Here is a 22194-nt window from a genome sequence, read left to right as displayed (position 1 = left end):
GAGATCTTGTGGCTTGAATACATGTACCTCTAGGGGATCATACCTGACCAAGAATACAAATAGGCCGACTAAGAAGATCATGTTGCCTTTTATTTTACCAGAATTTGAGCCATGTTGTATCCATTTATTCACTAGACCAAGAAAATCGCAACTTTTGATTCCATTCAAAAAGGATTAATCGAGGTTCCTATCCCTTTGGATGGGCGACTCAAGAGGATTTTTGAAACCTATGAATCAAGTTCATGCAGGTGTATGAGTGGCAGTTTGATGTGGATTTTAGGTTTATATCCTCGCGAATTCGTTCATACGGGCTTGATGAGTATGTGTTAGCGTTTACTGTCGCTTTTGTTGGTGTGATTCATTGTGAGTTTGGAGTCCTTTGGTGACGTTATGGTGAAGATGTTCTAGTTTTACGACATGTACCTATAATAGATCATCCCCGACCTAAGTACGTTCATTCGTCACGACTTACCATCCTTTTGGATTGGGGACTCAAGAGTATTTATGAAATATATGAAGATAGTCAAGTTTGTGCAAGTATATATGTGTGGCGGAGTACCTTTTGTTATAGGAGTTACTTTGTAATTTTCTTGGACTTCTGATTCAATATATTGTACTTGCAATTTATGTTGACTTTAAATTACACGTCATTCTATAAAAAAAGCGTTGCAAAGATATTGGTTCGGTTTCGTATAATCTGTTGTTTGGCGCACAAAGAAAATCCTGATGAGCGCGAGGGGTAGTCATCAGTAGAATAAATGATTTTTTAATTCTCATATTTTCTTGATGCAATAGGGTATACATAGCATTCAAAATTGTATAGCCTCTTTGGGTTGCAGGAAATCGAAAACACGGAAATAGAAAATACACAAGATCGAGATGCCAGTGCTACGAATTCCTACATGGTTTCTAAACATAGGCATTTGTAGAGGGTGGTCTTTGGATGCCGCACACGAGAAACACATAAATTTAGATGATTTGATCAGCGAAAGTAGAAAGTTAGAGTGCAAGTGTATTGGATTTCTCAAAGGAAATTAAATAAAAGAGGTTTGAGGTCATGTTGAGATTTCTATGGAATAAAGGGCATACGAATGGATTCTAAAAAGAGTTTGGTATTGTAACAAAACAAATTTGCTGACCCAAATCCTATGGTACAAAGTATTTCCTTACGAAAAAATGTATATGGATTTAAATTCTCCAATATTCTTATGAAATTTCTTCAACTCAAAAAGACCCTCACTATGTCAAGTGATCCACTTTTTTTTTCTCTTCAAACCACATTCATATTTGGATATAGTCTTAATCCTCGCGTGCCATCGAGATGTGTGATGATTTAAAATTAGAAGCTTCGTCGGATAGACAAAGTCTGCAACAATAGAGTATGGACACTCTTGGATGGCAAACGTTCATCGGGGGGCGTTTGAGTTTTAGGGGAGGGGGGGGGGTGTCATTTTCAGACTAGCATGATAAATTTTCATAGAGAAGAGTTTTTTTAAAGAAAAAAGGTCACCGTTTGATCTCGATCAAATGGCTCCGAGGGCGTTCGCCGACAATTTCTTTCTCGCGAACGTTCGTCAGTTAGCATTACAGTAGATTATTGAGCATTGGTTACTATATTTTCTAGAGACCAGTCACCACATGATCATTCTCTCAAGAAAATGTTCACTTTACCTACTGATTACAATATTTATTCTAAACAAGATTATTCTCTCAAGAAAATGGTCACTTCTTTTGTTCAAATATAGAATGATGTCCATGGTTTGCTGCAACAAAATCCTTAATACTATTTTGATCTCTTGGAGGCCCCTCTCTTCGACGTCCTTGGCTGAGGCCATCGCCACGTGGTAGGCCAGCACGCAGAAGCGCCAACAACCAACAGATCCAGAAAAGTGCGAACCCCAAGACCGATAGGGGTATTCAGGTCATTCCATCTAGGTGGGGCCACGTCCACCTCTCGCAATCGTCCTCTCCGGAAACGGGGGGCAGGAAATGACCATCATGCCCCCGCGTCTTTATTCCCTCCCATTTCTGCCGCTATCTTTTCGGAAAGCCCTCGGACCCAACCAGACCCAACCCAACCACCCACCCACCCAACCCTGGTTAGCGCTCTGTCACGACCTGACGCGCCCGTCCCATCAGATCCCGCAGGCAGGCGCATACACCCGTCCCACCATAGGCCTCCCCCTTGCGCGTGGGCCAGGCCATTCATTGCACCGCGCCGGTGTACAAGGACCGGGCGTACGGGGTCGTGCTTCACCTCGAAGGAATCGACCCCATCACCTCCCCCCTCTTTATCTCGGAGCGGCCGCCGCCGCAAACCCTAACCACGGTTCCGATCCGGTTCGACGACGACGAGGAAGGAGGGAGCGAGACGGGGGCGGAGCGGCCAGATCTGACGAGATCCGACGGAGGGGGGAGCGGAGATGGTGGTGAACGGCCGGCCGCTGAAGAAGGCGAGGACGCGCGCGGAGGCCAGGGACTTCGCCGGGTTCCCGGCGGCCACGGACGGCGGGGCGGTCGGGACGTTCCGGGAGGCGGTGAGGGGCTTCCTCGCGAGGCACGCGCGGCTGCTGCCGCTGCCCTCCATCTTCTCGCCGGCGGCCGCGGCCGCCCCGCCGCACCTGCTGACGTGGAGGGTCTCGCTGCGGGTCGGCGAGGAAGGGCCGGAGGAGGACGGCGGCGGCTGCGGGGTGGAGCTCAACGTCGTCGAGGAGGATGTGCTCAGATCGCGATCTGTGTATTGCGATCAGTGCAGAGTCGTAGGTGAGTTGCTTTCCTTTTTCCCCTTTTCTTTTATTTTCTCTGTCCTCGGAACATTGTTTTCCCCGTATAAAATTGTGTTTTTTTCTTTTTGAAGACGTTTTGTTGGATAATGTCCTGTTTGTCTTCTTATTATTTATGTTGATTTCATTTTTTAAATTATTTCACGTGTGTTATTTTTTTCGAGTGTCGGGTAAATGCCGCCTGTATGGCGTAGCACGTTTTTCCTGAATTTTTCTAGGCCAACAGCTCACAAATTTTATTGTTGGGGTGTTGCTTTTGAGCGAACAGTGTGCATGATTAGTTTCGTTCTCCTTATTGTCACAATCATACAGTAGCGGTGACGGAATCTCGTTCTCTAATGCATCTGTGCGCTGTTGCAGGATGGAGTGGGCACCCGGTGTGCGGCAAGCGCTACCATTTCATCATCGAGAACGACAGCATCCAGATGGCTGGCCGTCGTCGCACATGCTGCCTGCGCTGCGGGACTCCCATGGCCGCTGCAGAATCAAGGTTGGAAGAACAAACATACATATCAGTTCTTGGACAAAACGAACATACATTTCTGCATGTATATCTGAAGAAAAAAATTACATATCACTGAACAATTGAACTGCATGCCCTGGGCTGTATGTGCGATTTTATTTTACAGTCTGTTCAAAGATTCTTCTCTGTGCAAAGATGTACCCTTACCTTGGATTCAATTTCTTCTCCAGGTGCCTCCTGTGCAACTTTGACATGGAAGGCGAGGAGCTGGAAGAGTGCGGGTACCTGCATCTTGACGATTCCTCTCACCTGCTGCACGCCGTTGTGCATGCAAACGGCTATGGGCATCTTCTCAGGGTAAATGGCCGCGAGGGCGGGTCGAGGCACCTTACTGGCCGTGACATAATGAGCTTCTGGGATCGCCTGTGCAAGGTGCTGCATGTGAGGTAAACCACTTTTACTGCTGTTGATGGTGCAGTTACGGTGACATGACATGACCATTATTCAAACACCATCCATCCAGCAATAGCACTAAGAATTCCATTTGGCCCCTTGCAGGAAGGTCACTGTCATGGACATATCCAAGAAGCAAGGAATGGACTACAGGCTTCTGCATGCCATCACAACTGGGCATCCATGGTATGGTGAATGGGGATACAAGTTTGGCGCTGGTAGCTTTGCTCATACCTCAGATACCTACCAGGAGGCGGTTGATGTGCTCTCCGGTATACACCTGGCCTTGTACTCCTCACATCGCAGCCCCATCAGGACCCCTTTGCAGAACACAATTGCTCTGTATTGGTCCCTTTCTGATCGACAGCTTGTGACTGTGAGGGACCTCTTCCGGTTCATAATGCACCTGCTTCACCAAGCTCGTAAGGACGCTGAGATGTCAAAACCAGCCATGGATGGGCATGGAGAAGTTGAATCAAACGTGCTCTGCATGTGGACAAATGAAGATATCGACCGAGCAGAAGCGGCAATGCTCAAGGTCCTCCGGGCTGTCCAAGCTGGACGCTGGGTGTCCTGGCGTGCACTCAGGGGAGCTGCATCAAAGGCTGTTGATTCACAGGAGCTGCTGGATTATTCCCTTCGAGGACTGCGGGGAAAACTGATGGACGATGGCCACTTCATTGCTGTCCGCTGCAATGCTGAGACGAGTGCAATTGAATACAGGTAAACCTTTGTTTCCAGTATGTTGCTCCAATTTGCAGAACCTCATCAGGCAATTTCCAGTATGTTGACCCTTATTTCATGCCAAACAGGCTGGAAACATATAACAACCAGTCCCTAGTTGATGCAACTGTGTTTGGGCCCTCTGTTGAGCATCTTGTACATGATCTTCGCTTCCTCTATGATGCTCTGCTGAACCCAGAAACAATGCTGTCTTCGCAACCAGAGGTGGTGGGTGCATCAGCACGCAACGCAGCTGCAAAGATACTTGACTGCAAGCAGTTCATCAAACACTATGATGAGAGCGCTCCAGAATCTCCTCCGAACCCAATTCTGCTTGCTGTGAGGTGCTCCATTGAACTGCTTGATCACCCAAAGGACTACACTGCACCTCCGGTGGAACTTGTACTTTTACCAGCAAGTGCTACCCTCGGTGAACTGAAAATGCTGGCCGCAAGGGTGTTTCAAGAAACGTACCTCATGTTCCACAGCTTCCAGGCTGAACAGCTCCCTGACTTCCCGAACTTAAGTGACACAACCCCTGTGAAGCACGTGCTTAGCCCGAGCCAGCTTGTTAGGGTGAGAGGACGGTGCACTGGGGATAACAGGAGAATTGTGCAGTTCAGGATGGAGAGGGGCTTGGAGAACTGGACGGTGGACTGCACCTGTGGTGCCAAGGACGATGACGGTGAGAGGATGATGGCGTGTGATGCGTGTGGAGTGTGGCAGCACACAAGATGCTCAGGGATCAGTGATTTTGAAGAAGTCCCTGAAAAATTCATCTGCAGGAAGTGTGCCAGCCCACGCAAAGGAAAGGGGGGTCGTGGGGGTGGAGGCGGCAGTGGTGGCAGAATGGAGATGGCTTCTGCCGGGAGGTGCAAGGATGAGATAGGATCTTCTGTTGGCGGTGCAGGCAAAATTGGGCGCCTAGCAACTGTTGGGTGACTGTACATAATGTAGTGAAATGTAAATACTGAGAGTGGGGAGCAGTGCCCGAGGCCTCTCTGGACCTGTGGTTAATGGAATCTTTGTCTTTCGACCAGTATTTCTTCTATTCCCTTGAAGTAATCCTCTCTGATCTGTTAATCATCTGCTGCTCTGCATTAGAACAAGAAAAAATAGTGAAATGACACGAATATTCAGTAATTGCACATTTAAACATATGATGTGAAGCTATGTCAACATTATCAGATATATTACTACTTCACAAGGCAGATTAAATTTAGTAAAGCATAATCAAGCATTACTAAGTTCAGAGCACTACAAAAATAAGTGAAACTATCAAGATCAACGTCTTGAAGACGAATCTAAGTGAAGATAAATGTATGATTCACTATTATGAAACTACTGAACGATAATAATACTGTTTCATGATAAACACAAAATATCAAATGTATAGTAACACTGAGACTATTGACATGGAAACTTGACAAAGTCATAGCAGTACGTATTCATTATCATTTATCATAAGAAATGATGCCACGAGCCTATTCAGTTTGTCCTAGTTTTGTTCTATTTGGAAGTTTACGAGTCGTTCGAAGGTTGACACTCATAGACTAATCGTGATTAGTCTAGACTACTGTTGGACTAGTCGATATGGTACTGTAGCACACAACTTGCAGTAATCAATTTGTTCTGCATGTCAGGCCAATAAGCGTATTTCCATGCTGGATCCTTGCTCCTAGTTGGCTTTTGCAGGATCCTTTGATGGACCGTATTGCTCATAGCTGCAGCTGCTTCTGAACACACTACATGAGATATCTCCAGTGGGTAGACATTGCGGTTCAGGCCTAAGGATCTTGAAACTGAAGCAAGCAAAACGATAATAAGGAAGAGGGCAGGGGGGGGGGGGGGGGGGGAATCAAATCAAAGAAGGGAAGGAGAGAAGGGAGAAATTTCTATGCTAGTATGCTTGCTTGCTTGTTTGCTGCAACCTGGCAGACAGGCAGATCCAATAGCCAGCAGAGGGAGGGAGACCGTAGGGGCAGATCCAGGGAGAGCAGAAATATTGGAGGCTGCGGGCTGGTAGGCTGGCTCACTTATCCCCTCCCAGTCCCTAAAAGAAAAAAATTTGAGTCGAACGGCGAACTACTTCTACACGAGATTTCTAGTCGACACCCAGAATGCGACTCATAGACTAGTCGCTAGACTAGTCTCTTGACTTGTAATCAATGCACAAACCCCAACAGATTACATGTTAAAGAACTTACTTACCACAAGTTTATTGGATAATAAGTTAAAGCTTGTCTTGATGCTTGAAATTATAAACCTGTAAAATGAAAATTCACTAGAACTTTCAGCATGAAAGTAGAGGTACTAAGCAATTAGCGAATGGTAAGTGTGGAGATAGAACAGAGGGCACATACCTTATTTACGCTACAAAAAGAGCTTCCTTGGGTTATCGATTAACAGGACAGGTGTGCAACAGACATGAAATCTGCACAGGAAATAGTGTGATTAAGTAACTACATTTATGAGGGACCAATAGCAGATGCCAGTAGTTACAAACTAAACATAGTGAAGGATGTTAAAGCTACTCCAAGTTGTACCGTGTACACATTTTATGTTGCTATTAATAAGAGTCATAAGGCACAACACCAGCCTCGGCACAAATGTAAGGAGATACTGCAGTGCTGGTGAATGTCTTGAAGGCTCTTTGTAGAGTGGGCATATTGGTATTTATGCCATCACCTTTTAACGAACATGGCAATTCTGGAGATTAGACTTGTATGTTCATAAATTGTCATAACAATGCAATGTTTTAGTGTTATAGGGAAGAAAAAGGATACTAGAAGGTTCCACTGCATATAATCATCTATTTATAAGTGTAGTCGATTGCTTAGATCTGAAGGCAGAAAGAACTATAGAATATCCAACCATAAAAGCGTCGCTTTATGCGTTCTTCAAAATATTGATGGTTAATGTGTGTGCTCACCAGAATTTTAGCAAATGTCAAAAGGAACAAACTACACATAACAGATAGCTAAGTAAATTGATCACGAAAAGTAGAAGGATGTTGTAGACATGAGATTTCATATATAAATATTTAGAGACTACTTGGTTTGAGCCAAATTTTGGCAACCCTAAAAGTTGGCAGATGAATGCTTGGGCTCCAATTTTTGGCAATTCTTCGAATCGAACACTAGCAAAGTTGCCAAATGTTGGCAAGTTTGAGCTTTGCCAAAATGTGGCTCCAAACCAAGCAGGCTCTTATTTACTACATGCAGCTTCTGAGATCCTGAACAGAGTAAAGATCTTGGGTTCTCTGGTATGAGCTAGAAAAAACTGATTAACCAGGGTTATCTTGTTGATTAATATTTTAGCATTTGTCTATGCGCATCCTATCAAGGCTTACAAAACTATGCTGATCACAACTAGCATTTGTGTTCATGAAACATTCAAAGGGTAATCAACTAGCCTGATGACACTGAAAATGAACTCTGTTCGGCGTTTGGCCACAGCAATACTCTTATGACCACCAGCAACTGAGAAGTACGACCAAACCTAACATTTCATAAGGGCCACAAATGACACATCTGGTGCTCATCGTGCTACTTCTTAAAGAAACTGAAGCTCGCAATTTTGTCCACAAAATTCAAAACGCAAGCACACAGAAAGGATGATCACCAAGTAAGAACACATGAACTCTACCAAACGCGTTAACATTTTCAAGCTTTGAAAGATACAGCTCTTATCCTCTTAATTTATCCTACCTCATAAAACTGCTATTGCATATTTACACCCTTGTTGAATGAAACAGAATCAACCGAGCGGCGAGCCAGATATTCGAAACACTGGAAGCAAGCCAATCGTGCACCAAAACCTGAATAGAATACCTGAAAAGAGCAGCCGGCCACCAATGCACCTAACGAGCACCAAGACCACGAGGGCGCGCATCGCCTTTCCAGCACCTGCCTTGACACATAAGACACGGAAACGCAGAAGGATTATTATTAAGCCCTAAAATGATCCGAGCCAGGCGGAACCAGAATCACAAGCACTAATCACTAATCAGCTACCAGATTCCGAAGCCGGTGAAAACATCGAGGGGATAATCAGCACACACCCCAATTCGGAACGCAAGCATGGAACCCTAGAATCCGCCGGGCCGAAATACGAACTCCGAGCTCGAAGCAGGGGCGGATCAAGACGGCGCGCGTGCATCAAACCAGCGCAGCCAGAATTCGCGGAGGGGTCGGCTGAGCTCGTCCAATCGCCGGACTAGAGGAAGCTCACCGACGGACGGCCGGCCGAGATTGCCAGAGGGGGCCGAGGCAGCAAGCGACCCGCGCGATGAGGCCGATGGCCGCGACGCGCGTGGCGAGAGGCGGCAGCGGTGGCAAGCTGCGGGGAGCTAGCTCGAGGGCGCGGCGCGGGGCGGGGGCGCCGGAGGCGCATCGGGCCGGGATTGGAGCTTGCTTGGGAGGGGCAGGGCGGGGCGGGGCGGGGGTAGGGTAGGTCAGGACTCGGGGGAGGAAGAAGAAGACTGCGGGAGGAAACGGGTACGGGGGACGGGACGGTGGAGAGGAAACCGTGGAGATCTCGCCTCACCCTTCCACACCAGATATTTGGGTAAAAAGAAAAGAAAACGAGCGACAGCACTAATATCACGAGGCGCGGTGAGGAAAAGCTGATACTGCGTGGGTTTTCTGCGGATACGTAATTAATGTACGTGATGATGGGGTCGGGAGGGAGGCCGCATCGTATCTGCGCCAATGCCACACGCAAGGTGAGGAATTGGTCAAGGATTCGGTAATTGGAGTACTGTTAAACTAATATAAAAAACCTAAAAAAGGTTTATATACTGCGAGGTTCGATTCGATTTCCATTGAGAGAAAAGTTTGTCACCGAATTTCAAATTTATCTTACGATCCCCGCAAAAAAATAATTATCTTATGATCACGGTCTTGGCGACATGTACAACCGTAGGCGGCGCTGCCATGCTCTCGATGGCCATGGTGGCGTGGCGTCAGGCACGCACTGTTGCGGTTAGGGCCATGTCTTCTGGCTCGTGTCAGCCGCGCCTGGGCTCGGTGAGACGCGTTGTGCGGGCCCTCTTGTTGCTTACCCTATTCGGTTAGGGGACGGGGGCACTGACTGGTCAGCGTGCGGTCCAGTCCCCTCCCCACCCCACGCGGTCGTGGAAGGGAGGAAAGTGTCAGCGCTGGGTGGTAGCAGGGGTGCTCTGTTTTCGTTGTTTTTACAGAGTCGGTCAAAGCGAGCGGCCTGACGGCACGGCAGCAGGGCAGCAGCGTCTCTGTGCAAACCCAGTAGCATGAAACTCGCTAGATACATGTACTGAATGTGGATGTACTCATCGTCATTTCGTGGCGTGGACCGGCACTCTTGTGCACCGAGAGGCGCCACACGTGAGAGGATATAGATAGCACTGATGACACGTACTGTGTGTGACCTTTTCTCCTTGGAGGCGGGCGGAATGCTCCATCTTGGCAGCATCGTTGCATGCAATCTTGGGCGGTTCTGCATTTCAAGACGATCGAGTTGCCCATCTTGTTTGTACACCGGCCAAGGAAAAACCGCACGGGCAGAGGCATCTCCAGGGACCAACCCGCGAGCCTGCCTGCCCATCGTGCTACCGCAATTGGGGAAATATTCTTCCGCCTTTGCATCTACCCTCGCTGAAAATGCCGAACTCTTCACCGCGTGCCGGTATTCACATTGCCATCGAGTAGTGGTTAAGCGGAGAGTTTAGAGGCACGTTGTAATGTCTGTCCCACCTTAAAATAACAGGCGTTCTTCCTGCTTTCGAGCACCTATTCTGCTTCCACAAACGCTACCGTATTTCTTTTTCTTTTTTGGTCTCAGTTGTCCATGGATTATATTAGCTCCGATGTTTGCTCCCATTTTGATATTTGTAAGTGGACGACTAGTTGCTAGCTTAGGGCATCTACAACAGGACCTGGCAATTCAACCCCTCAATCACCTGCGGACGCGTCCACAAATACTGACCAATCACACCTCAGACAATGTATTCCACATTTGGATACCTCGAATTCATATTATTACATATAACACGTTGATCTTTAGGCGGAGCTCGTGCCCGTGTCCGGCGGCCGGCTACGCTTTCCAAAGTGTTGGTCCAGTCGACGACAAGGTAAAGTAGGGCATGGGACACGAGCCAACTCACGGGACTCAAGGCGCCGCCGTCTCCCATGCCCTGCTCTTCCTCGTCGGAGCCCAGAACCTGAATGATGTCAGTGAACGTCAAATCGATGATGGATCACGAGCCGGCGACATCCACCACGACAAGGTTGCGGCACCCGGACTGTTGCACCATACGGGGCGCCGGAGAATGCGACTCCACCTCACCGACATCCGCCGCCTCCCATGTCCGCTGCCTCGTACGGCGGGCACGCCGTGTCATGTTTTTGTCGGATGACGCCCATGGTGCGTCGTGGTGCTCGACGCGCCAACAGAGGGGTTGCGCGTCCGCCATCGCATTCGAACGCCAGACGAACCGCACTGCCTCCGGTGAGGCAGCGACGGCACGCCTAGCGCCGGATCCATGCGCCATTTGGGTGGACGCAATGGATTCCCGACGGACAACTATCTCCTCCTCAGGGCCGCATATGATGAGTTCGAGATCGACGGATCTGGACGTGAAGGACTCGGATTCGCTGCCCGACATGACGGAGACGACCGAAGATCACCGGAGATGAGCTTGGGTGACGGAGGGGAGCAAAGGAAGGAGTGGAGTGAAATAATTAGGGTTTGGTCCGATGAGCGAAAGGAAATGAATATATGTGGGATGGGTGGGTTAGCATGGGCCGGTTCTGACGTGACGGACGCGCCCGGGCGTTTGAGACGCCTAACTGGGTCACATTTTCGTGTCTAGACGTGCCGCCGGGACATTTGAGGCTGGATCGGCTATATGCTCTTAGCACTGCTACTTGCTGCCACTAGACGACTTTCGTTTGAGATGCCACGGCTGTTAACTGCTTTCTGCAGCGGTGTCATGGGACTGTTTGATTTTAGGTCTTGCATTGCCGTACTTTGTCACATATTTTTTCAAATTTGCTTAAGATTAGTTCATTAAAATAAGAATCATAAATTGGCAAACCTAAAGAAATCTTACCACACATTTTATGTGTATGTCATACGGAATCCAAATATGGCTTGCCTCAGATATAACTTGTACCAAACACTTATCTAAATTGATCAAACTTGTCTAAACTTAAATATGGCAACCTTTGATAAAGTTAATCACGAATCAAACAGACCTCGTCTCGCGTCGGGTTGTTGCACAGTGGAGCCCCAGTGAGTGGAATCGACATCACGTGTGGGTCGATAATTGAGTCTACTACTGTTCTCTTGGAACGATCAAAGGATAGACAGCTTGTGGCTGGCTTGGTCCCGGTTATAGGTACTAGCCGGTACTGCCCTGCTATCTACGGACGTTGAGATAGAGGAATCATCAGTCACAAAATGAAAGCTCACCAAATCCAGACTTGCTCACTCAAAGTGTTCCTTTCTACTCCCTCCGTTTTTAAATATACGTTTTTTAGACATTTCAAATGAACTACAACATAAAGATGTATGTAAACATATTTTAGAGTGTAGATTCACTAATTTTGCTCCGTGTATAGTCATTTTTTGAAATCTCTAAAAAACTTATATTTAAAAACGAAGGGAGTATACACAAACGCGTGTGCTTCTTAGAGCATCTGAAGACTTTACAAATTCGGCCCCTCAAACTCCGAGATTGGGCATGTCCACGGACAATAACGTCACGTCTCAAATTAGCCACTCTGCATCCGAGTCTATCGTATTTCAACCCCTACATCAATACAAAGCATGCAAAAAGAATCCTACGTACATACTACCCTAGCTAATCTTTGTTGTTGGAAATGTCCATGACGATGGTGCCGGGCGCCGGCTGGATGGGCGTGTAGGAGGGCTCCAGCTCATCCTCCTGCTTCTCGAACTCATCCATGTAGGCGAGCATCTCCGCCTCCTCCGCGACCTCCATCTCCTGCCGGAGACGGCGTCTAGCCTCCGCAGCCGACTCCGAGCGGAGCCTGCTGCTCCGCCTGCAGATTCATGTCGCAGCATCCCCCACATCCTCCTCCTTTGGCTGATCCTCCGCCTCCTCGTCCTCCTCGTCCTCCACCTCCTCCTCCTCCAACTCCTCCGGATCCTCTCCATCCGGAGGTAGCCCCGTGGCGATCCGGGCTTCGCACCTTGCTCAGATCTGCTCAAGGAGCTCGCGCCGGCGCTCCGACGTTAGAAATGTGTGGCTCCTCACCCGGCGGCGTGGGACATGGCTACTAGGCGGATGGGGGGGGGGGGGGGTGAAAGTGGCGGCGACGGCGGACAGGCGGAGGAAAATGTGGACGGTGGGGTTTCGGTGTCGCCGGCCGACCTAAATAGCTGGGCTAGGCACTACGCGGCCCGCCGGAGCGGCGACATCGGTCCGACGGAGGAGACGAGTTTCAGACCACCGGGTTTCTGGGTGTTTTCGCATGGGACCCTGATGTCAGTCCGACGTGGTGGGCGTGTCTGAGCGCCCCTATATCCGCCCCATATTTAGGCTGGATATAATAGGTGCCAGTCAACCCGCACAGTTGAGGCCCGTTTGAGATGTCCGTCTAGGTTTGATTTTCGTGACCGATTAATGACTAGGTGAGCCGCCCGGACGTTTGAGACCGATTTAGGACGCCCGGCTGTAGATGCTCTTATTACCTCATAAAGGAAGAAGACGTGTTTGTTATCTTTTTCTTTTTCCTCCTCTCTCCGATCCTCCTGATATTTTTTGACAAGATGGGCACTGTTTCTCTTTAACTTCCCGTAAAAAAGAATTTGGCACGACTTGATTAAGCTGATTTATTTCACCGAGCATTATACAGTAAGCAAGTTTATTGATAAATCAATAGGTTTATGGCAAATTGGCATGGGCACACACGTGCGAGGACACACACATGTCGAGCCCTACCCGGCCGCTCGATTGTCTCGCGATTAACGAAGTAGTTGGATAATGTATGAGGACACAACAAGTTTTAATTTTCATTCATCGAAATTTACAATAGTTTATCTGAAACTTACGATTTGCTTTTACCAACTTCCATAGATAAAATTGAAGATATGTTTTTCCGATCATAGGCAAAAAAAATCATGATTTTATTGTTTGCGCGTACTAAGTTTCAAGTGCTGAAACTTAACATTTATTTTTAAAATTCATGAAAACATATTTAAAATGGATCTTATTTGAAAGTCCTTGCCATCAGAGACACGAATACGAAAATGAAACTTTATTTGGACTGGTTAGCGGTTGGAGGCCCACAAGGCCCAGGTCGTTGATATTCCTCCCCCCATAATTTTCAGCTTTCCCTCAAGCCGAAACCACGCCAAACCGTTAGGGTCCCAAGGCAGGCACAAGGGGATTTCCTATTTGACGCATTTTGCGTCAAATTGGCCGAGGTTCGCAGAGGTGAGCCACACGAAGAGCTCACTGGGCCGGCGCCCATTTAGCGGTTAGCGAGGCTATAGCGGGCGGGTGGTTTTCTCCCGGTTTTGGGAAGGTTCCCTGAACCGGTTTTTCTTTTTCCTGTTGTTTTTCGAGGCTGGTTTTCTTTCAGGTTTTTTCTGTTTCCTTTTTTTCTTTCTGTTTCTTTTATTTTCGTTTTATCTTTTCTGTTTCTTTCTTCTTTTATTTTCGTTTTTCAGTTTCTTTTTTGAAAAATTGGAAAATTCATAAAATGTCCAGCATTCAAAATTGCTCCCAAATTTTAAAATATTTCAGGGGTTTCCTAAAAAATGGTCGTGTTTAATTTTTTTTATAAATTTTAGAAAATTTTCGTGTTTTAAAAAATGATCCCAAATTTTAAAAAATGCTTGCGTATTCAAAATGTTTGTAAAGTAGGAAAATGTCACATTTTCAAAAAATGTTCGTAAGTTTCATAACAAATTCATGTTTTCCAAGATAATGTTCGCAATTTGGAAAATGTTTGTCTTTTTGAAAAATGTCTGCGCTTTCAAAACAATGTTTGTCTTTGTGAAAAATGTTTGTGCTTTCAAAACAATGTTCGTCTTTTCTGAGAAATGTTCGTGCAATCAAAACAATGTTTGCAATTTCAAAAAAAAGGAAAAATGTTCGCACAATTTTAAAAAGTTCAAATTGTTTAAATTTTGTCTTGTTTTATAAAATGTTCCCACATTTAAAAAAATGTTTGTAAAGTTGTAAAATGTCTTATTTTCAAAAAATGTTCGTAAATTTCCAAACAAATTCACGTTTTTCAAGGTAATGTTCCCAATTTGGAAAATGTTCATGCTTTCAAAGCAATGTTCGTCTTTGTGAAAAATGTTCACGCTTTCAAAATAATGTTCGACTTTTCTGTAAAATATCCGTGCAATCAAAACAATGTTTGCAATTTGCAAAAATGTTCGCACAATACAAAAAAAATATTTTTTTCAAAAATGTTTGTGTCTTCAGAAAAACATTCAGTTTTTGAAACGTTTCATATATATTATTCCGAAGTGTTAGTGCTTTCAAAAACAACTCGAAATTTGAAGTGTTCGGTTTTAAAAAAATGCATTAGCTACAGTACTCATATAGTGTCGTTTTACTTGTCTACAGTATGTCCATACGAGTAGTTCGTTCTTAAAGCGCTGCACTGCGTATATTTCAACAAAGTTTGCGCGATTTGTTGGTTATCATCGCGCGCGCCTCCACTGGAGGTCCCGTGTTCGATTCCGTGCAAGATGGACCATATCAAGATTGAGACTGTCACCTGGATTCCATGAGAACGAACATACAGAGATACCATCAACTAGTAAGGTTGCTTCCAGTTCATTACAGTCCAATACCGTAACAACTCAATTGTGACCTTGCCATATCTGCCAGGTTGCTAGAGAAGCACATGAAGCATTCAGTACAACAACAAAGCACTCTGCCATGATTTTCAGATATGAATTGTCAAAAACCAAACATTCATAGGATTAGTGAGCTTGGCCACTGGCAATACCTTCCCCGAGAACTTTGGCTCGTCCTTGAGTCGAGCTCATGTGGAAGTCATTGGTGCAACCGCTAATCAGTACAGTGGGCAAAAACTCAAGAACTGCGATTTAGGTATTGACACCATAGCATGCTCCCATGTAAATGTAACGGCACAAGATGGGAAGCAAGACATCACTACCGCTCACCTTCTCCAGTACAAAAGGAATCCCAGCCACCAAGAATAGAAAATTAATGAACATCAAAGAATCTTTTCATTGCATCATATCTGTAGTTATCATATGAAGCATTGTACTGCTGCATCCAACATAACAGCCCCTTTCTTGGACATTAGCATCCTTGCAAAATTGGTCCGAACCATGCTTGAACAGAAAATGTAGTTACTCAACAACCAAGCAATGGCACATAGAAAATGTTCAGATCCGGCAATTCCGGTAACCACAGATATATGCAATAATATTCCTGTAACAACCGTGATCACTCTAGTTGGTCGTGAGCTTGTAAACTGTAGAGCCACTTTGACAAATAAGGAGGTGGCCAAGGTTTCAAGTCAGTAGTTCGCCTTGGTAGAAACAAAATGTTGATAGTACAGAAGTCTTCTTCAGATAATAGCAATCCAAAGGTACGAATTATCTACTTATATGACGCGTTGGACGAAAAGCGGACGCGCGTCCGTTTGGATCGGCGTGTTTGGGCAAGCGGACGAACCACGGCAGCACCGGTCGCCCGTGGCCTTTGCTAGCCTCAGCCCTCGCTGTCAGACGGGCCACCGACAACAGATCCGGCCGGATCTGACCAGGCCGTCGCACGGGAAACCATCTGGAGAAGAAGCCCCCGTCACCACCTTGGACCGCTTCACCACCAGCAGCCGCGCCACCACCAAGCCGCAGGGAGAGGCTGCTCCACCGCTGGACGGCGCCACCACCCCCGCACGTGCCCGCCATCGCGCCGCTGAGCCCCTCGTAGCCCAGCGCCTCCGGCGGCCAACCGTCCCGCACCGGCTGGGGGATCCGCAAGGAGAGGAAAGGACCGGCCTTGTCGCCGCCTACGCCGGTACAAACTAATAATACAAGTACATCTGAATTTTAGGCGGGAAATATACGTGATCCAAAACACTGCAATCGGTGCGTAGATGGATAAAATTTCAGGCGGGAATCAAATAGTGCTTCAGTCATCGTAGCAATTAGTGCCATCTAAAAAGACGAAAGGCATTGCAATCAGTGCATAAAATAACTACGCGTGGGAATCAACACAACAAAGTTATCTGCGTGTAGCAAAACAGGCAGAGGCCGCCTCAATCGTTGGCGGCATGGCCCACAAGAGCCACCGCCGTTCCGTCACGGGACGCCGCGCCTGCCGATTCCTGTTACTCGCCGGTGGCCGTCTGCCAGTGTGGCGACCGGTGCTGCCGCCTCCAGCCGTGGCGGCAGGTGCCACCCGTCGGCCGCCGCGCCTGCCGCCACAGCTGGAGGGGTCCTTTTTGTCAATTTGATTTACAACTAGTCTTTTTTATTAATTCGTCTCGCCAAGTGGTCTTTTTGGACAAAAAATCCGGGCTGGGGGAATGACTTTGGCGTTCTTGCCGCCGTTTTGCGCTGCCATAGCTGTCGCCAGCATCTGCCGTGGTGACGGGGTCCTCCGGGTGTCTCACGCGTGACTGACAAAGTATGGAACCTGGGCGGTGACTGTCCGCGGCCATGTGGATGGTGTGGCGGTCGGATTTGATGTCGAGCTACTACGGCTTGGCCTTGTCCATGGTCGCCCCATCGTTGTTGGCCTGATTCAAATCTGGATAGCTTGGTGGTGGTGATCCTGATCCGATCGGCTCGAGTGGTGGTGGCGGCAAAGACTTACTGTGACTTTACGACGGTGGTGGTCACCGAAATGTCTTCCGGAGGATTCATCTCTCCTGATTCGATGGTTAACTTTCGGTAGTGAGATGCAAACTATGGACAGACTCAATGTAGAGGGATGGTTGTGCAGTGACGGCGGTCACACATCGCATGTACTTGTTGGGATCATGGTCAAGTGGTGTAGAAAATACATGAGTGACTTCGATGCTACTCGAGCATCTGGTCTCGAAATCCGCAACGAAAGACTAGGTCTGAACCAAGTTGTTATACCTATCAATGATAAAAAATCGTAATTACCTTGTTAAATGATTGCTCAAATATGTTCGGATTAATTCTTTATGGTGGAAACCTAGATTTTGGTCTTAGTGGTTGGATCCGGTGATGATGGCGCTTCAGCATTACTCCCTTCTTGAAGGCATTGCTGTTGTAGAACTTCGACGTCCGTGTGGTGTCACTAGACGATTGGTGCATATATGATCATTGTTGCAGGGATTGCGGATCTGATCGCTCTGTTTTTTCCTCGCAGACACATAGCTTTGGTCTTGTATGACTTTGCTATTTTATTTTATTTTATGAATACGTGAAGCTTGCTTATCTTTTCATTGATAGTAGGAAACGAAATGAGTGCATAACAAGGTACAACACATGGTATGGACATAAACTAGGATGAGCATGCCCCTTAAAGCATAAAGACGAGGAATGCTCAACCCAAACAACAGAAAAACCACGCTAAATCCACTAAGCCTACAACTAGAGCAAACCGTCATGACATCGATCATCTCCAAAGCAAACACCGGGGCGCCGCCGTCCGATCCGAAGAACCGGACCAAAGATTTGCTAGTAACGGACGTGCTTTTGTGTGTATGTTGGTGTTAAACTGCGTACATCCTATCTATGGAGAGACCAGTTACGTGCTCATCGAGTTTGTATTTTTTTATGCTTTATTTTAACTCAATAAAATCAATCCTTTATATATAAAAAAGAACTGCCAAGATTATTCAAGAGGCATGATGCCGAAGAGGATAAAGCAAGAGCATGGGACGACTGGAAGGACGAAAACCCACGCCGCGCAGGCAACAAGACAATCACTATCTGCTGCTAAGTTGTGAGCTATTGACACAGTAGTGAAGACACCACGTGATAACACTTGTGTTATTTCCCTTCTCATGTTTGCTGATCATGACTGACGTTCATAGTACAATATTTTATAGAAATGTTGTGCAAGCTGTGCTTATTAATATAGCATTTGTCGTCCTGAACCCGCTAGTTCTTTTTTTTTTTGAGGTACTGAACCCGCTAGTTCTGATCTGCGGTTGCCGGTGTCAGCGCCAACCCCGATCCTCTGAACTTGTTCTTGGTGATCTCATCCATCCTTCTCGCCATCTCCGGCGTCAGGTGGTTCTTCCAGTCGCCAACGACACCGCGCCGGAAGAATATGTTGTTCGCCACTGACGTCTCGGTCATGGCGGTCTTCCCGGACCGGTTCACCTCTAGTCCCGCCAGGCTCTCCATGGCGCATGCCTCCACGATCTCCCTGTCTACCCTGGCCTCCCGCTCCTCTGCCGTGAACGGGCACCCGACAAACGCAGCGAGGCGCCTCAGCTGACCGACCGTGTCGGCGGCGAGCTCCTCGTAGGTCAGGAAGAGCACCTGCTCCGGCCTCTCCACGTGCCAGCGCCAGTAGCCCAGCACGTGCTCCCAGAAAGGCCCGAACAGCGAAACGCCGTCGCAGAACTGCAGAAGCGCCTCGCCGAGGTCCCATGGCGACGCCGCGAACCCGTTCCAGAAGTGCCAGAGCGACACGAAGCAGTCCTTGGGGTCCCGGCACAGGTACACCACCTTGCAGCCGGAGGCGGCCACGGACTCCGGCAGCGACCGGGACGGGATGTGCGTCATCAGGACCCGCGGCGCAGGGAGGGAGCTCAGGTCGGGGATCCGGCCGTTGGCGAAAACCTGGAACTCGAGGAAAGGGATGAGCTGGTGGGGGCTGTGGGCTGCGAGCGGCGCGAGCGCGGGCCCGTCCGCGGTGCGGCGGAGGGTCGCAAACAGGAGCGCCTTGAGCCAGGTGGTGCCGGACTTGGGAAAGGTGGCGAGGAAGACGTCGGTGTCGCGCGCCTTGAGGTGCCGCTTGATGACCATGGAGTTCACGACGGCCGGCGTGAACGCGTACCAGCCATCTGGGTGGTGGGTGTACGGGCGGCCGATGCCGCTGGGCGCCGTCGGGTAGGTGGACACGACCTCTAGGAGCCGGTCATAGATTTCTTTGTGGGACGCTGCCTCGTCGTCGGCTTTGGGTGCAGAGGAGGAGGATTGTGGAGAGGACGCCATGAAATTTGTGTGATTCGTGAAGGCCCGTTTGTACAGCGCTCCACTTTATGCAACGAGAATGCCCAGATGTTCCTGCTAATAAAGATCTTGTGTTCTTGTTCCTTCACTTGTTCTCTAATATCCCCTCTCTCATCAATTTTAATTGGCGGGAGTCCTTCTACCGTTTTGTCTGTCTCGCATCATCCAACCACCACCTCCTACCGTTTCCCCACCATTATTCCCGTCTGTGTCAACTATAAGAAACTGTTTAAGATAGTCTAGAATTTTCTTTTGAGTATATATAAACGGTAATGTTTGTAACCAGTGGACCGGCCGAAACTTCGGCCGGTCGAGCACGAGCTGTCAATTTAAGTGGGATCGAACGATGGATCTCGGTCCGCACTTTTCCCTTGTCCTTATCTTCAACGCCCTCTCAACAATTGTCCATCACATGTCTCTTCTTCTTTCTCCCGCACAGTGCATCACGCTCTATCTTCTCCGGCGCACGAGCTCTTGCATCTCCCGTGCCAAGACGCATCTCCCTTGCCAAGATGGGGCATGCGCAGCCGGCGTCGCCATCGATTTTCGCACACGCTTTTTTAGACAAGGTTTTTCCTGGAACTGATGTCTCCGGGTGCTCCAACGACGAGATGCGGGAACCACCCTGCCGTCATGCTGGAACCGTTTCTACGTTTGCTGGAGCAGGCTAGCGGCAGAGCTTTAACCGTTGTCGGGAAATACTACAACCGACAACGGCTGTTTGCTACGGCTAGTGTTCGAGCAAAGCTACAACGGGCATCAACAGAAGTTGGAGCCGGCCACCGGGAGAGCTGCAACCAACATCTATAAAAGCTGCAACGCTGGCGACCAGGGTGAGGCCAATGCTACACTCGGCAATGGCATTTGCTACTACCGTCGTCGTCAATTGCCGCAACCAGTTTTTAAGATCCGAAGGGTGACAATGGTGTTTGCGACCGGCATGGCAGTGCTTGGCGGTGACCGGGGGAGCGAGCTAGTAATGCAGGCGACAATGGAGCTTGCTACTACCGTCGTCAGTAAATGCCGCAACCAATTTTAGGATCCGAGGGCGACAATGGCGTTTTGTGACCTATGAAGTGCTCGGTGGCGACTGGGGGAGCGACCTAGTGCTACAACTAGAAATGGCGTTTGCTACGACCGACGCTGGAAAATGCTACAACCAGTCAACAGGGCTACGATCTCAATCGGCGAGGGGAGATGCTTGTTGGGGAACATAGTAATTCAAAAAAGAATCCTACGATCACGCAAGATCTAACTAGGAGATGCATAGCAACGAGACGGGAGAGTGTGTCCACGTACCCTCGTAGACCGAAGCGGAAGTGTTAGGTTAACGCGGTTGATGTAGTCGAACGTCTTCACGATCCAACTGATCCAAGTACCGAATGTACGGCACCTCCGAGTTCTGCACACGTTCAGCTCGATGACGTCCCTCGAACTCTTGATCCAGTAGAGCGTCGAAGAAGTAGATGAGTTTGGTCAGCACGACGGCGTGGCGACGGTGATGATGAAGTTATCCGCGCAGGGCTTTGCCTAAGCACAGCGAGAATATGACCGAAGGCGTAAACTGTGGAGGGGGCACCGCACACGGCTAGGAAACAATGTTGTGTGTTCTAGCGGTGCCCCCCATATAGGTGGGAGGGGGAGGGAGCAGTAGGAGGCGCACCCCAAGTAGGAGGAATATTACTTGGGGCCTAATCCTATTTGGCCTCCCCCCTTTCCATGTTTTTCGGAGGGAGAAGGAAGGAGGATGGGGGAGAGAAGGAAAGGGGAGACCGAATTGCCCCCCTTCCTTTCTCTCTTCTCCCTTTCCTTTATTCCCCCCTATTCGTCCATGTATGGGGCGCACCAGCCCACTAGGGGCTGGTTTGTCCCGCCCTAGCCCAATAAGGCCCATATCTTGGCCGGGGGTGCCCGGAACCCCTTTCCAGTGACCCGATACGTATCTGGTACCCCCGAAACACTTCCGTTGTCCAAATACTATCGTCCTATATATGAATCTTTACCTCTCGACCATTTCGAGACTCCTCGTCATGTTCGCGATCTCATCCGGGACTCCGAACAACATTCGGCCATCAAATCACATAACTCATACAATATAAAATCATCATCGAACGTTAAGCATGCGGACCCTACGGGTTCGAGAACTATGTAGACATGACCGAGACACCTCTCCGATCAATAACCAATAACGGAACGATGCTCATATTGGCTCCCACATATTCTACGAAGATCTTTATTGGTCAAACCGCATAACACCATACGTTGTTCCCTTTATCATCGGTCTGTTACTTGCCCGAGATTCGATCGTCGGTATCATCATACCTAGTTCAATCTCGTTATTGGCAAGTCTCTTTACTCATTCCGTAATGCATCATCCCACAACTAACTCATTAGTCACATTGCTTGCAAGGCTTATAGTGATGTGCATTACCGAGAGGGCCTAGAGATACCTCTCCGACAATCGGAGTGACAAATCCTAATCTCGATATATGCCAACTCAACAAACACCATCGAAGCACCTGTAGAGCATCTTTATAATCACCCAATTACACTGTGACGTTTGATAGCACACAAGGTGTTCCTCCGGCATTCGGGAGTTGCATA

At 48.1% G+C, this 22194-nt stretch overlaps 1 protein-coding gene, 1 long non-coding RNA gene and 1 pseudogene across 4 annotated transcripts; 1 reads left to right on the top strand and 2 right to left on the bottom strand.

The window, feature by feature from the left end:
- The first annotated feature begins 2093 nt into the window (after positions 1-2093).
- On the top strand, positions 2094-5473 carry LOC147980821 (RING/FYVE/PHD zinc finger superfamily protein). The gene is made up of 5 exons (XM_087513607.1): positions 2094-2763; positions 3144-3273; positions 3477-3692; positions 3805-4422; positions 4512-5473. The coding sequence occupies exons 1-5, from the start codon at positions 2424-2426 to the stop codon at positions 5362-5364; spliced, it is 2157 nt and encodes a 718-aa protein (XP_087369733.1). The 5' UTR covers positions 2094-2423; the 3' UTR covers positions 5365-5473.
- LOC147980820 (uncharacterized) lies at positions 3104-8896 on the bottom strand. 3 transcript variants are annotated; one of them, XR_015598685.1, is made up of 6 exons: positions 8439-8896; positions 8256-8334; positions 6786-6856; positions 6634-6688; positions 3454-5517; positions 3104-3260 (listed from the first exon to the last, which is right to left on the bottom strand). It is a non-coding gene; the product is annotated as an uncharacterized LOC147980820 (long non-coding RNA). The 3 variants fall into 3 exon arrangements; XR_015598687.1 differs by having other exon boundaries at positions 8486-8896; XR_015598686.1 differs by having other exon boundaries at positions 8256-8330; positions 8486-8896.
- Positions 8897-18294: 9398 nt separating this feature from the next.
- LOC125530867 (cytosolic sulfotransferase 5 pseudogene) lies at positions 18295-19642 on the bottom strand (annotated as a pseudogene).
- Positions 19643-22194: the final 2552 nt, after the last annotated feature.

Source organism: Triticum urartu, chromosome 3A, assembly GCF_056163025.1.
Source record: "Triticum urartu cultivar PI428250 chromosome 3A, HENAU_Tu73, whole genome shotgun sequence".
In the NCBI taxonomy this organism is placed as follows: Eukaryota; Viridiplantae; Streptophyta; class Magnoliopsida; order Poales; family Poaceae; genus Triticum; species Triticum urartu.
This window is presented reverse-complemented; position numbering and strand designations above follow the sequence as displayed.

What these genes read in the sequence shown, in the direction of transcription:
- LOC147980821 (XM_087513607.1), top strand. Translation starts at nt 2,424, where the DNA reads ATGGTGGTGAACGGCCGGCCGCTGAAGAAGGCGAGGACGCGCGCGGAG. An exon ending in CGATCAGTGCAGAGTCGTAG is followed by an intron (nt 2,764 to 3,143) that starts GTGAGTTGCTTT and finishes GCGCTGTTGCAG; the next exon opens with GATGGAGTGGGCACCCGGTG. An exon ending in TGCAAGGTGCTGCATGTGAG is followed by an intron (nt 3,693 to 3,804) that starts GTAAACCACTTT and finishes GGCCCCTTGCAG; the next exon opens with GAAGGTCACTGTCATGGACA.